General features: G+C 36.3%; 1 protein-coding gene across 1 annotated transcript in view; it reads left to right on the top strand.

The window, feature by feature from the left end:
- MTPN (myotrophin) overlaps positions 1–10,893 on the top strand; it is a 30,968-nt gene extending 20,075 nt beyond the window's left edge. Inside the window, exons 2-4 of the mRNA XM_083859610.1 lie at positions 1,836–1,949; positions 3,055–3,138; positions 7,645–10,893. Coding sequence (XP_083715736.1) covers positions 1,836–1,949; positions 3,055–3,138; positions 7,645–7,731 — 285 coding nt within the window. The 3' untranslated portion in view covers positions 7,732–10,893. The remainder of the gene's footprint in view (positions 1–1,835; positions 1,950–3,054; positions 3,139–7,644) is intronic.
- The last annotated feature ends 2,734 nt before the right edge of the window (positions 10,894–13,627 follow it).

Consider the following 13,627-nt stretch of genomic DNA (forward strand, 5'->3'; position numbering starts at 1 on the left):
TTGTGTGGGGTTTTTTTCCCTTTGAAAGTTCATCGTCCAACAAGAATTTATTCCACAGCCAGCTTAGGAGAGAACAGAGGACCTTTGTTTAATTCTTTGAAAACAAAAAAAATTACTGTAGTATAAGCCAGTGAGCCAAATAATATTTATAAGCTTAAGGAAGTGAGAGCTTTGCTGGACTGTCCTAATCTTAAGAAGTGATGACTATCAACTTTCCTTTAGACTGTGAACTTTGTAGCTTGACTGTGTGCTGTCCCAGGACTTAGCTTGCCTGCCCTTCTCCCATATTCCTTTACTTGCCACATCTTGGTATGTGTCAGGCTTCAGAAGAGTTGTCAGAGACTGTTTTGGGTTGGTTATTATGTGGCTTTCATGTGGTTGACTTCTCAAACTTGTGCACCCAATCCCTAATGTGTCAGCAAACATGATGGGTTATGTAAATGCCAGTTGTTTTAAAATTGATGGGAAGAGTCCATGTGCAAATAAAACTATGGGTAGAGTTTAATGTTCAACATAAGTATATGCTGCTTCTTTATATGCTTTCCCAGACTGTTTATGTGCTATTAGCATACTTTGGTCTGGGTGATTTTTTTTTTTTTAATTGGAACTTAATTGTCAATGAAATTCAGCAGATGAGAAGCTACATCACAATACTATTCTGCTACAAGGGTATATGATGAATAATTGAATATCCTATTTAGGAAAGAGGAGAATAACGAGGTCATCTTATTATTTGACTAGTAGTGTAAAACTGATTATATAGAACATCAAAAGCAGAATAAGATTTCCTTCTGGCAATCTTCTCTTCCTTAGAAGGGAAGTAATGTCTGGAAGATGTATGTCAATCCCACTATTCTCTGCACTTTCTAGAAATTTGGGACAGGAATGAGGGAACTGCAGGGACTCTCTAGAAAAGTGTGAATTGGTGCTGCAGCCAAAATTCTGTTTGTTTTTCTGTGGAAATACAAGGCTTGAGGTATCTTGCTAAATTTAGCCACTTCCTAAAATACTAAGATTCCTTGCACACAGGAACAAGAAGCCACTTACCATACAGTTGCCTCTAGTTGGTTTCCAGTAACTTCTTGTCACTAATGAAGGGCAGTAAATCAGTTTATCCTTAGTTGCACAACCCAAGGTGAGGAAACAAAGCTGATTAGGTACTCAGTAAATTAAATTTTGTTTACGTCTTAAGAGAGGTCTCAGTCCACTCGTATGAGAGGCATTAGAGTACAACTTCGTGTGGCCTGATTTAATTGACTCTTCAGACTTGTTTATATCATGTAGAATTGGCAAATGCTATTTATAAAACAGGGTGGACAGTTTCATAATCGGGTTGTAAATTATGGATGGCCTGGACTCACTTGCTGGTAGTTAGGATGCTGACTTACTTCTGTGCAGCTGGTTTGTCATTATGCAAAACTTCAGTATTCATAGAAGCAGATAAAGGAACTTAGCCAGATAATTATGATCCTAGTTGTGGGGCAAGAGAAGCAAAATGAGCCAAGGGGAGCATTTTGTACCAGCTCTAATGATTTTTTTTAATTGGTTTGGTTTGGCTTTTTTTTTTTTTTAAATCCTGAGTTACCTTGTGCACTTGGTACTTTTTACACCTAAGATGCAGTATGGTACAAGAGATCAAGGTTGTCTTACAGTCAGAAATGCAGATCTGAGGGAATAGAAATTGAACAATTTAATTTTAATTTATCTTGGGCAGTGACTGAAATATTTGGGTGGAACATTCTTCAGCATGTTTGAAGGTGTTGGATTTCTTTCAAGCTCTTCTCCTCGTGTGTTAGCTCTAAAATTTTGCTCATTAGATTATGTTTGTATTGAAGGGTGAAGATGTCAACCGGACGCTTGAAGGTGGAAGGAAGCCTCTTCATTATGCAGCAGACTGTGGACAGCTTGAGATTCTGGAATTTCTGCTTTTGAAAGGAGCTGACATTAATGTATGTATTAATGTATTTGCAAACAGATCTTAAAGTCTTCCCACAGACAGTGAAGGGATTGGTGTAAGTGCTTAAATGGTAGCTGAAAGATAGAAATCAAGCTAAATAATTTGATGCATTTAAAAATATTTGAGAAGTGGGACTCTAGAGGTTAGAAGCTTACAGTTATGTTTATTAAATCTTTTAATTCTCTTTGGACACACTGGAAAAAGCAATTTGTAGCTATAAAAGATTAAAATTTATTTGACCGCAATTAGAAGAATTGTTCCAGCAATCACATCAGAATAAGATTTGCAATGCATATTTGCATTTATTGGAAGGAGTTTCAAAAGACATCCTGAGCCAGGGCAGGATCAGCTGTTTAAATTAGTGTGCTTTTTTTCTTCTTTGGAGACATTCTTTTTTGTTTAAGTCATTTTGCTGTAGCTTGACATGCATGGCTTCTTGTTTTGAAAAGACTTGACTAAGCTATATCAGCTGTCTGAAAGTTAAGTTCCTAAATAGTTTAACCTTACACCCCAAATGTTATGCCTTAGAATGCTTGTCCAAAAGTTAACATGTAAGACATCTTAGCTTTAGATGATAAAAAAAATGCTTGGATTTTTCTCCTGGGTGTCTGGAAAAATTCTCTTTTCTCTGGGAATTTTCCTAGCTGAGGAAGTTAAAAATAGCATTTCAGTTACTCCATTTCTTATTCTTTCCAGGACTGTAGTTTAGAGAGAAGACAGCCAAAGCAATGTTTCAGACGAAATTATTTTCCAAAGTGATGCTGGCTGTGAAATGGGAGAATTAGCAGTAGTATTTTTAAATTGGGCAAAATTTGCCAGCTGAAACTGCACAATTTACATCAGTCGCCTAAAATTATGGACAAGCTTTGGAATACCCAGAAGTCTTGTGGAAAAAAAATCTTGCTATTACCTCTTTTTTAAATGATAAGTTTTCTTTTTTAAAAAAACTGAGATAAGAAAAAATCCAGTGGAATGCATTTCTGGCTAATATTCTTAAATTTTTACTTCCTCTATCATTTATTAAAATTAAAAAGTTCTGTGAAACCTTATAACGCTGTGTGAAATTGTCCTTCAAGTAATTGTATCTCAATTTACAGGCTCCAGACAAACACAATATCACTCCACTGCTATCAGCAGTCTATGAGGGCCACGTTTCCTGTGTGAAATTGCTTCTGTCAAAGGTGAGATACGAATGTTTCAAACAAGTTATCCATTAGCAAAGCATATTACTGTGATTTTTTTAAATAAGATTATGATGCTCCAGATGATATGTTCAGAACATCAAACAAATGTCATTTGTGTTGCTTAAACAGAGAGGGTACTCTGATTATGATGAAAGACAGCTGAAGGACAAAGTTGCAGGACTTCTGTGGTGTAGCAAAAGTAACAGTGACTGTAAGAGTATTGTGGGCTAGAGAGCAGAACTGCATATCAGTAAGGGGAGGAAAAAAAGCATTCCTTCAGTGGATTTGGCTTTGGCAGCTGTTTTAAGTGTTTCATGTGATGGAATCTCTGCTGTGAAGTTGCTCAGAGGTGTGGTTTTCCTCAACTTTTGCCAGATGACTGAGAACCCATCTGCGTTGGCAGAGGGAGGGGAAATAAAAGTAGGAAGCCAAGCTTTCTCTATCCTACAGCTTCTAAATTTTGTCCTGGGGGAGAATAAGCTTAATCTGTCTCTGTTTGCACTTTGATTTATATTACAAAGTTGATAAATTTTACAAAGCCAGTAGTTAATTCAAGCAATTTTTTATCTGCAATCATATGCACTCCTTGACTGCACTTACATCATTTGGCCAGAGGATATCTTGCTGTGTAATACTTTCATATGCCACTTCCAGGGTAAAGTTTTCCTTAACTGCCTTAATGCTGCTTGAATTTCATTTAAGATCACTTCTTTGATCTTGTTGGGTGTTACTTATGCTTTTTTGTAAACAACTGCAGTGACTGCTAATTTAGGATTTAAATGGTGTATCCAACTTGCTTAAATTTATTGTGAGGATTGATCGTTCGTTTAAGATCATCAAAAAAATGAGGTGTCCTTATCCCATGTTGATTTATTTCTCTTTCTGTTTTGGAGGGTTTTCCATCCAAGGTAGAGTGCTCAAATAATAAATTACTTTCAGATTTCTTCATGGAGAGTTAAGTGTTGATTGCTTCTGCTTACATGGGCTAGCTGATGAAATATTTATAAACTGGAAGTTGGTTTATCAGCTCTGTCTGTCTGAGGCAAGGCTTATATGTAGAGGTTGTTCTGTCTCTTAACACAGTTTTTTTATGACCCTTGTTTTTTGTACCATTGTCATATGTTCTTTGGTGGCAGATACCTGGGAATCAGGATTCAGCACTTACTGAAAAATCTAAAAGTTCCTGATGTTTCATGTTCTTCCCAGTTACTAAGCCAACATTCTCCATTGCTTTCTATGATGGATGGACTGTGGGGATGTTTGTAAACCTTTTACGTGAGACTCTCGAGCTATTGAGAGTGAAGAGGAGGAGTATTTCAAGAAATGTTTCAAACACTGATTCATGTTTTTCTTTAATAATCTGGTGTTTGATTTGTAATGTAAAAAGTTGTGGTTTTTTAGTGTCAGAGAAACCAATATGTTAAAATAGACAATGAGCAGTTTGAAAACTTCAAATGCATAGGATGCAACAAATTTCATCCATTTGTTCAAAATAGTTGTGCTTTTGTGTTAAAAGAAATACCTTGTTAAGTTGGGCAGTTTAGCACCCTTTTTCTTCTCTGGCCGTGGCGAAAGGAAGAGCTGTGAGTGTGACCATGTCTGCTCACTCATTCCTCTCATTCATGGCTGCTGTACTGGGGATTTCAGAGGTGCATGTATCTGTCCCCTGTTCAGAAGCATTGGCAGATGTGTTGTCCATGAATTCATCCATGTACTTTTTGAACAAGAAGACATCTACCTCTGTTGCCTCTAGAAACTCTCCTTAGCAGTTTGCTGCTTGCTGTGTAAACCAGTCTTCTTCCAGCTTTGTTAAGTGCCCCCAGTTCTGGTTTCACAGTTTGGTGGGAGCTCAGTTCCCATCTTGGGTTCTGTGTTTGTTGTTTTGGATTTTTTCCAGAACTGCAGCTGGAGCCAAGTAGCTCCTGTGTGGCTCTCAGAGCTTGTTTAACATTTGTGCTTTGCCTGGTGGCTTAAGTGGGCAAACATTTGTTTGTTATTGCCCTGCCAAGGAGAGAGGATTTATATTTATTTGTGTATGTGTATTTTCAGAGTAAAACATAACACAAATGCTAGTAACTTTTTACTTTGGGGAAGTAGAGAATACTATGGAATCATTGTACTTTTATGAGTTTTGTATTAAAGTTGCTTCCAAGCAGTTTTGTACTTCTGCAAATTAAAGTCCTCTTGACCTGACCTTTATTGTTTCCTTCTCTTTTTTATTGAATGTTGGCAGGAATCTTCCTGTCTAGCTAATGGGCCATTTTCTAAATTTATTAGTACTGAGTTTAATAAATGGTGTCCTCCTTAGGTAGTCATGACCATGTTATCCTACATTCAGTAAAGCTGTTTTAGAAACCCAGGTCTTGCATGTCAATAACTTTTCTGAAGTATTTTTCTGAGAGGGGAGAGCAGTCCTATGTTAAAATTAAAACCTCTCTTTATACTTCAAAGTTATCTCAGTTAACTGTTACCTTTGGTACCCTAAATGGTGGTACATTGGTGGAGAGTTTTATGAATTAAAGTTCTTTAAATTCTGTCAAGTCAGTTACTGCATAGTTTAATTTTTCTTCAAGATTTTCTGAGCTTAACATCAAGGAACAGCTTTGAAGCCTTCTTGATGTCTACACAGATTCTAATCTGAGTGTTGTCTAAGCAGTAGAAATAATCAACACCTGCAAAAGAAGCTATTTGTACTCTTAGTTGCCTTTCTTTTCCCTGGACAGCTAAAATTATAAGTGTTGAATACCTGCTAAATCTCTCAGGGTTTTTTTTTAGGAGAAAAATAAATGTTATACAAGCAATGTTCCCATGGTTTCAGCCCAAGTGTGCGTTTGCAGTAACCAAATTGTCACTTGTTGGGAACGGGCTAATTCAGCTCATGTTCATATCCCAAAGAACTGCAATGTCCTTGTAGTGTTTGGGGTGAGGATGTTACCCAGTGGTAGGAGAGAGGAAATACTGCAATTGCTTCTGTCACTGGAGTGAGCTCAATGCATCTCTTGCACTGAGAGTTTCTAGGGACTACAAGGAAGAGGAGCAGCTCCAAGAGGATCAGTTTGGCCAGTGGACCACAAGACACTTTAAGGCAGTGCTGCCTTGAAAGCCCCTGCAAAATCATCTTTTTTTGAATGACACATTGAGTACATGCAAGCAAAGGGAGTACAAGTTTCAGAGAGGGAAATATCCTGCATTGTGAAAAGTAGTATTGGGAGCACATCTCAATCATATCAGATCCAGTTTATTAGACTGTTAAAAAAGTTTAGGGAAGTGAGAGTTGCTGTGAGAACAGACATGGTGTTATGTATGGAAGTTCAGTGAAGTTTTATGTGTTAAATCAGTAAAGAAGCTATGAAAATTCTAGGTCCATCACGTTCTTAAACTATTCAGTGTCCTTAATAGTAACTAACAATCTTCGGTGTAATTGAGAAGAGATTTGTACCTACTCTATGGAGAGCTTATGCATAAACTGAAGACAGCCCTCTGCTGTACACAGTTTTGACAAGATGTGTTTTTACCCCAAGTGTTTTTTCCTGTCATTTGATAGAGCAAACACGGATTTTCAACAGAGATTTGCATATCGTCCTGCAGAGTTGTTCTGAAATCAGTCCTGTGATTTCTAATGACTTTTGTCCCCTTATTTAGCTACCCCATTTGCAGTGTAGTCTGTGTTTTCCCTTTCATGAATATGATTACACAGTGCTCAAAGCAAACATGACAAGTTAATCACTCTGTTTCCCCTCGTTTGTTCTCCTCCCATAAATCTGGCACCGTGCTTGTGCTTACTTGCAGCAGTTTATTCTAATTCTTTGATTTATCCAGTTGATGCATTATCCTCCAATTTATCCAGTTGGTGCATTGTCCTTCATTTTCCTGTTGCCTCCCCGTTGTGTTCTGTTGCCCTTTAGATGTACACATAACTCTTTCAAGAGAAACCTGAGAGTTTTGGACTTGGAATGATTCTATGGTGTTGTTTTTCTGATGTATCAATAGAGACTTTTTTTCCAGAATGGAAGAGAAGCACAATCCTTGATGAGTGTGGCTGTTCTGTGATATAGAAGGGATATAGTATGATTTGTTAGTAAATCAGCTCTTCCAGGTATTACCTGTCTAATTCAGCACGTGAGAGCTTCTTGCACCATAGATTTTGTAGGAGTGTGTAACACTGAATTTTTGCTTTTGTAAGTGTAGTAGTTGCTAGAAACAAAAAACTATCTGTTCCTAAGATTAACTGATAAATTGTTGGGCTTGCAAGTTGCTGTGTAACAAAAATTACATGGCTTTTTTCCTTATTTTTAAATGACAAAGTTGGAAACTCAGATCAGCTGCACGCTGAAAACTTCTGTACATAAATCTTGTCTAGTTGATTTCTGAATGAAAACAAGGCACTGCAGTAAAAAGCTGTATGTAATCAGTATAATTATGCAAGGTATGTAACTTTTGACACATTTCGTACTGATGCAGCCTGGCTTTATGAATTGACAGTCCTTCTCATTGTCTTTCCAGGGTGCTGATAAGACTGTGAAAGGCCCAGATGGACTAACTGCCTTTGAAGCCACTGACAACCAGGCAATCAAGACTCTTCTTCAGTGACGGATGGACTGATATCTTAAATGTCCCTCCTGTGGCCTCACACTGCTGCCTATCTGTCACTCTTTGCATCTTCCAGCTTCTTCAGCTAAATACTTTGGGGAGAGGGAAATTCTTTATGAGTCAGACTAGTTAGGGGCTTGTAACAAAGATAATCTGATTGGAGAGGGTTGAAAACTATTGTGAACAGTGTCCCTGTAGGACTTGTTCCAGTGCACAATCTCTTCCCATTTCTAGTGAAAATGGAAGAAGGAAGACAGACCATTCTGAATTTTTGGCTTGTAAGCCATCTAGATTAGTACTAAGATTTTTTTAGATAGATGGAAGTACTTCCTTTAGATGGAAGTACTAAGTACTGTGTACCTGGAACTAATTGTGAAAGAGACAATAGTCCCATGCTCTTAGTGTCTGCCATAATCTGAAGTGTAGTAATGTAGGTGGCTGGGTTGCTCTTCTCTCTCAGTGGGTAGCTTTGTTTTTCTTCTGCCTAAAGCTTTTGTTGCAGTTTTGAGGACTTTTGATAGTAGTTATTGGAGCTGTTCTTTATATTGATTAATTGGATGTCACACTAATGTTTTCTGACTCTTGAGCAAACCAAGAAAGACCGGTTGAGGCATGGTGGTGTTACACTCCATAATATCTGCCAAGGTACTTCTGGATGCTTGAATTTGAAGTCTTTCTATCCCATATTTGTTCTAGTCCAGGACAGACACTTTAAGTAACTGCTTTGAGAGAGGTCAAAATTTCACTATAATTTTTTTTCCAAAAGGAATGTAAGATGAAATTTCTTTATTCACCACATCAGCATGAAATTCCTAGATACATGTGGAAGCTCCAGGCTGTTTGGTACACAAGGATAATCAAGGCAAATGTGGGAAAGGAATAGTGGTTATTTAGACATTCATATCAGGTGAATATTGTTGCTAAATTTTTCTGGTAAACATGGAACCTTTCTAAGTTCAGATGTAGAAGCAGGAAGATGTACAAGCAGAAGTCTTAACTTGCTCTAACTACTACAGAATTTTTTTCATTGTACGTGTCTTCAAATCAGTGTTTCATTGTCGAATGGATGAACCTCTTGAATTCCATTGAGACATGAGGCTTGTTCTGGAAGTTCCCAGTGTGACCATACCATATTAACCATTGACTTAGATAAGATTTACTCTACCAGTAAGTATGACAGTCTTGATCATTCATGGGAAGATATTTAATGATGATGTAGGCACTCCCATCACATCTTGTGGTCCTCAGGAATGTCTGAGCTTCTGGCTTTCATCCTGAGCATTTTCATTAGACTCCTGATTCACCTAAAAATGAGTGACAGATTCTGTACCACAGACTATACATCTTCTTCTCTTTTGGAATGCAGATTTCAAACTTCCTGGTAACAAACACAACAGAAAAACAAATGTATATAACATCTCATGCTGAATTTTTAAACAAAAGTAGCTGATATTATTTTGATATCACTGTTAAGATTGAGAGGATATATAGAATTAGACTGGTGACTACCACTTGTATTTAATGGAGACTTAGTTTTTCTTGAAGAATGTTGCATATTAGGATTGAATGTCTTGGCTATGAAATGCATTGCATTTAGACTGTAAAATGAGACCAGGAACTGATTTACACGTACACATACCATAAGAAAAGCAGTGGAGAAAACAATCAACTCTGGCCATAAACTTTACAGTGCAATTATTCTATTTCTTGGAGATGGATGGCAAGGAAGAACAGAAGGGTTGGAAATCAGTTGTAACTCAATTGATATACTGCTTATAAAAGAACAAGAATATTTGGTGAACAGTGCTTTTAGTAACTATTTATAAGAGGACTCTTTAATCTTATTTCTGATCAGTGCTGGATTGTCATGTCATTGTAATAGTGTGAACACAGACTATAGGTTTAACTCCTTATTCAGCTATGAAAGTAACAATCTTTGGCAACAATTTCCCTCCATATTATGCTATTAAATATTTAGCTATTCAAATAATAGTCTAGAAAACGGCAGTCTGTTTTTACACTGAGAACTTGATTATTCAAGTTTTTGTGTTGATTACTGTCAAGTTGTCTGGCCATAGTGGTTTTGTATTTTTGTTGTTTTCTTTTTCTGTATTTTTTCCTGCCCTTCCCTTTAACTCTCATTTAAGTGAGCAAAGAAACATCATCTTTGTACTAACTCTTCTGGAGATCACTGAGGCAATTTTGCCTCCCTTTTTCTACAATTATGGGGGCACCTTATTTTTTCTTACTTCTCACCCTGGTGGGGGGAAAAAGAAGCAAACAGACTTCAGTGAGTCAAGTGTTAATTTGGCTGTAATATATACCCAAGCTGCCTTTTGAGATAGTTAAAAAGATGGCATTTAATGTTTGGCTTATAAAGAAGAAATACTTTTCTGCTTTTTGCACTACATAACAGGTGTTTAATCATTTTGCCCAGGATTTAAAAAAAAAAAAAAAAAAAAAAAAAAGTAAAAATAAAAGCTTATGCATCTGTAATTGTCTAGAGACTGGGCTTGTTCATTTATTTCTTTCTTGTTAGCTATTTTGTGGAAAAAATAATGGATGGCTTCCTCTATCTTTGAGTAGGTTCTAACTAGATAAAAAATACCAAACTGTAAATTATTTTTCATTCTATAAACAGAATTTAAATACTTTGTCAGACTGGAATTGCATATACTTGGAAATCTACTCTGTTCTTAAACCTTTTCCTTGAAAATTTGTGCTGAATAAGTTATAAACTTAAGTATATTTTGGATTTTGTACCCTCTGCTTCCTTTTTCTTACAGGGAGCAAAAGAGAAAAGGAGTACAATAGTTAAATGGAATTGAACATAACATTGATTATTTGTAGAAGAGGCTGGTAAGAACAGAGTGTTCTAGATCAAGCAATTGCAGTGTTGCATGCAAAATTTCAAAATGAACTTGTCTTAATTATATTTTGTAAATGGATAAACAATCATCTTTCTACGCAGTGACTGAAGAAAAACTAGTGCTCTGTGCATTTTGATATTTGACTTTCTCTTTTCACCATTGTTAACTGTTTTGACACAGTTGGGTTCATGATTATCTTGGTTCATAGACATCAGAAAGCTAAATGATACTGTATTTTTAAGTTTGTGTTGCAAGAATGAATGGAATAAACTTGAATTGTGCGATATGAGAATCTGGAGTTTCATTTCCCTTTCTGCTCCCGTGTTTCATTAACCTCAGGCTACAACTTTTTATTTGCCTGGAAGGCATCTAAATTCCAGCTCACATGAACAGTGATTAAAATGTTTAGCTGCCTATAAAACTGAAATGTGGAATGGAAGCTGCTTTGAAAATGGAATATATAATGTTCTTTGTGGTTGTTTTGGGAGGTTTTAACTTACATCCATTTAAAAGATGTTTTGATCATTTTTGTGGTCTTGTAGTCTGCTCTTCCTGCTTAAATGGTAGTGCATAATGTTGAAGATCCTTCTATTTGTGTTAAATTCTAAGAGACAATCTGTAGAGAGAGGAATGTTTCTCCTATTACCTCTGAAGACTGAAGCAATTTGCTTTCTCCTTTACTTCATCAAAGAAACTGAAAGCAGTTATTAACAGAAGTCACAGCTGAAGTATAAATAAAATTGTATAGAAATGCTTATTCATTATTCTTGTGACATCTTTACAGTGACTTTGTCAGAACTTCCTTTTATAACTTCGCTTGTCAGTAGAGATCTGAATCTAATTGCCTGAAGTGTTATGATTTACTTTAAAATAGACATTTAAAAAGAAAAGTACAGGAAGATGTGTCAAAGTAGAAGAACTATAAATACCAAAAAAACCCATTTAAAAATAAATTAAATTTTCCTGGTTTTCTCTGCTAAACTTTGAGAAGTTTACGGAACTTTTTTTGCTGTATGCACAACCTTTCAGTCAAATATTGGAGAGAACAAGTGTGTGTTCACTGTAAATGCTAAAGCAGTTCAAATGGTCAGTGGCAACTGATTTGTGTGGGCTTCAGTTCATATGTGTTCATATTACTGACTCTTTGTTTTGTGAGTGTTTTTGGTGTAACTTATGGGAGTTCTCTTAATGGGCAGCTTTTCTACAGGAGGAAATATCCTCAGTTCAAAATGCAGATTTCTTTCACTCACATTCCTCAGTGACTGGCAAACCAAATTGATCTCTGCAGGTAAAGAGTCTCTAATATTTATGTATCTATGGTTGATCATTTGAAAGGGAATTGCTTCCCAGCCACCTTCCAAAGGGATGTTGGCCCAAGAAAACATTTTTTTTCAATTGCACCGCTTGATTGTTCCTCTCAGTTTGGAGAAAACTATACTCTCAGAGCTCTCCTCAAAATACTTGTTTTACTCATCATCTGACATCTGGGAACAGCTTTGAACTCCAAGCTGTGCCATAAAATTCCTAGATGAGCGTTTGAAAGAACTTGGTTTCATGCAGTGCCTTCAGAGTCTTCAAACTCATGCAATTTTTGTCTGCTTGGGAAGTGAATGAACATTTTTTTCCTGGGATCAGGGCTCTTCTCTTCCCACCTTAGCAGTCAAAACAGGGTTTTCTAATTTTAAACTCAGAAGTGTTGCATTTAAATACCATTGCTTGTTATTGTGATCTAATGCTGTTTTGGAGAGCCTTCTATCAAATAGAACTCCTGGAGTCCTGAGTCTTCACTCTTCAAGTGGTGTTTAGAGAGCACCTGAGTGCACCTCTCCATTCTCCCATGTCCTAAGTGCACTTCAGACTGCCACAGAGCACATGATTCTTTAATGCTTTTCGCTCAGTTCTTCTTCACAACATCATTTTGCAACATTTCAAAATTAAGAATAGAGGTTTTCATGCAGTGAGGTTCATTTCTTGACCATTCAAGTTAAGAGGCAGCACAGTGTGCCAAAACCACAACAGACTGTAAGTCTCAATCCATTTATCAAAATTTATTAAAGGAAAATTTATTTCAGTTGTCTCCAGCTGAACAGAAATTTGAAGGGTTCAGAACTCAGCCTCAAAAATAGTTTCTTGGCCAATGAGCTCAATTTTGGTTCATATATTAAATAATTCACCTCTGAAACATTTCTTTCTATGTGTTTCTTATTATTTTTCCTCTAAATGAAAGTAATTCCTCATTACATTTGGAAGAACATCCAGTTTGTTTAACTAAAGCTTTTGTCTTAAAGCAAAAATAAGATATAGTTTGGATTAATTGTTTTAACTCTTGTCTGAAAAGTATTTGGAGGTAGGAAGTCTTGAAAAGTATGTAACTCTTCATGGAAGGTAAATTATACTCCCTCTTTCCTTTTGAAATACACGTTTAATTAAGATTTGTAGCCTTTTATTTGAGTAGCAGCATCTTGCAATCATATCCAAGATGTTCACCTTTTTTTTTTTCTTTAATTATTCTTTTTATTTTTTTTTGGAATATTTTCAGATCTGTTAGACTGACACAAAATATCTTGTTGGTTGGTTATTGCCAACTTCTCAGTGCAGCCACCAAACCAGATCTATGGCAAATAAATTTTGGTTTTACATTCCAGAAGCCTTTCCCAAAGTTTATTCTTGTTACTTATATTTTGGTGGGCTTTGTCTTGCAACACTACTTTTTAAAGGTTTTTTCCATTGCTTTTTTGCATAAAGCAATAATTTTACCTTTTACAATAGAAATTTATCTTCTACAATATTTTGGCAAAAGAAAAACAAAGTAGCCTGTATTTGTGTATATAAGAACATTTGTGCTGAAGGATACCTCACATCTATACTTCTGACAAATTGCTGCAGAAAGCTAGTGTAGCACCTCATACCAGTATCTACATGTAGATAAGTCTGAAACAGTTTTTGAGATATAGGTGACGTGCCACTAAAAGTGGAATCAATACAGCAACAACAGATTTTTTTGTTTTGTTTTGTTTTGTTTTTTT

This window comes from Zosterops lateralis, assembly GCF_965231275.1.
Source record: "Zosterops lateralis genome assembly, chromosome: 4".
NCBI lineage: Eukaryota > Metazoa > Chordata > Aves > Passeriformes > Zosteropidae > Zosterops > Zosterops lateralis.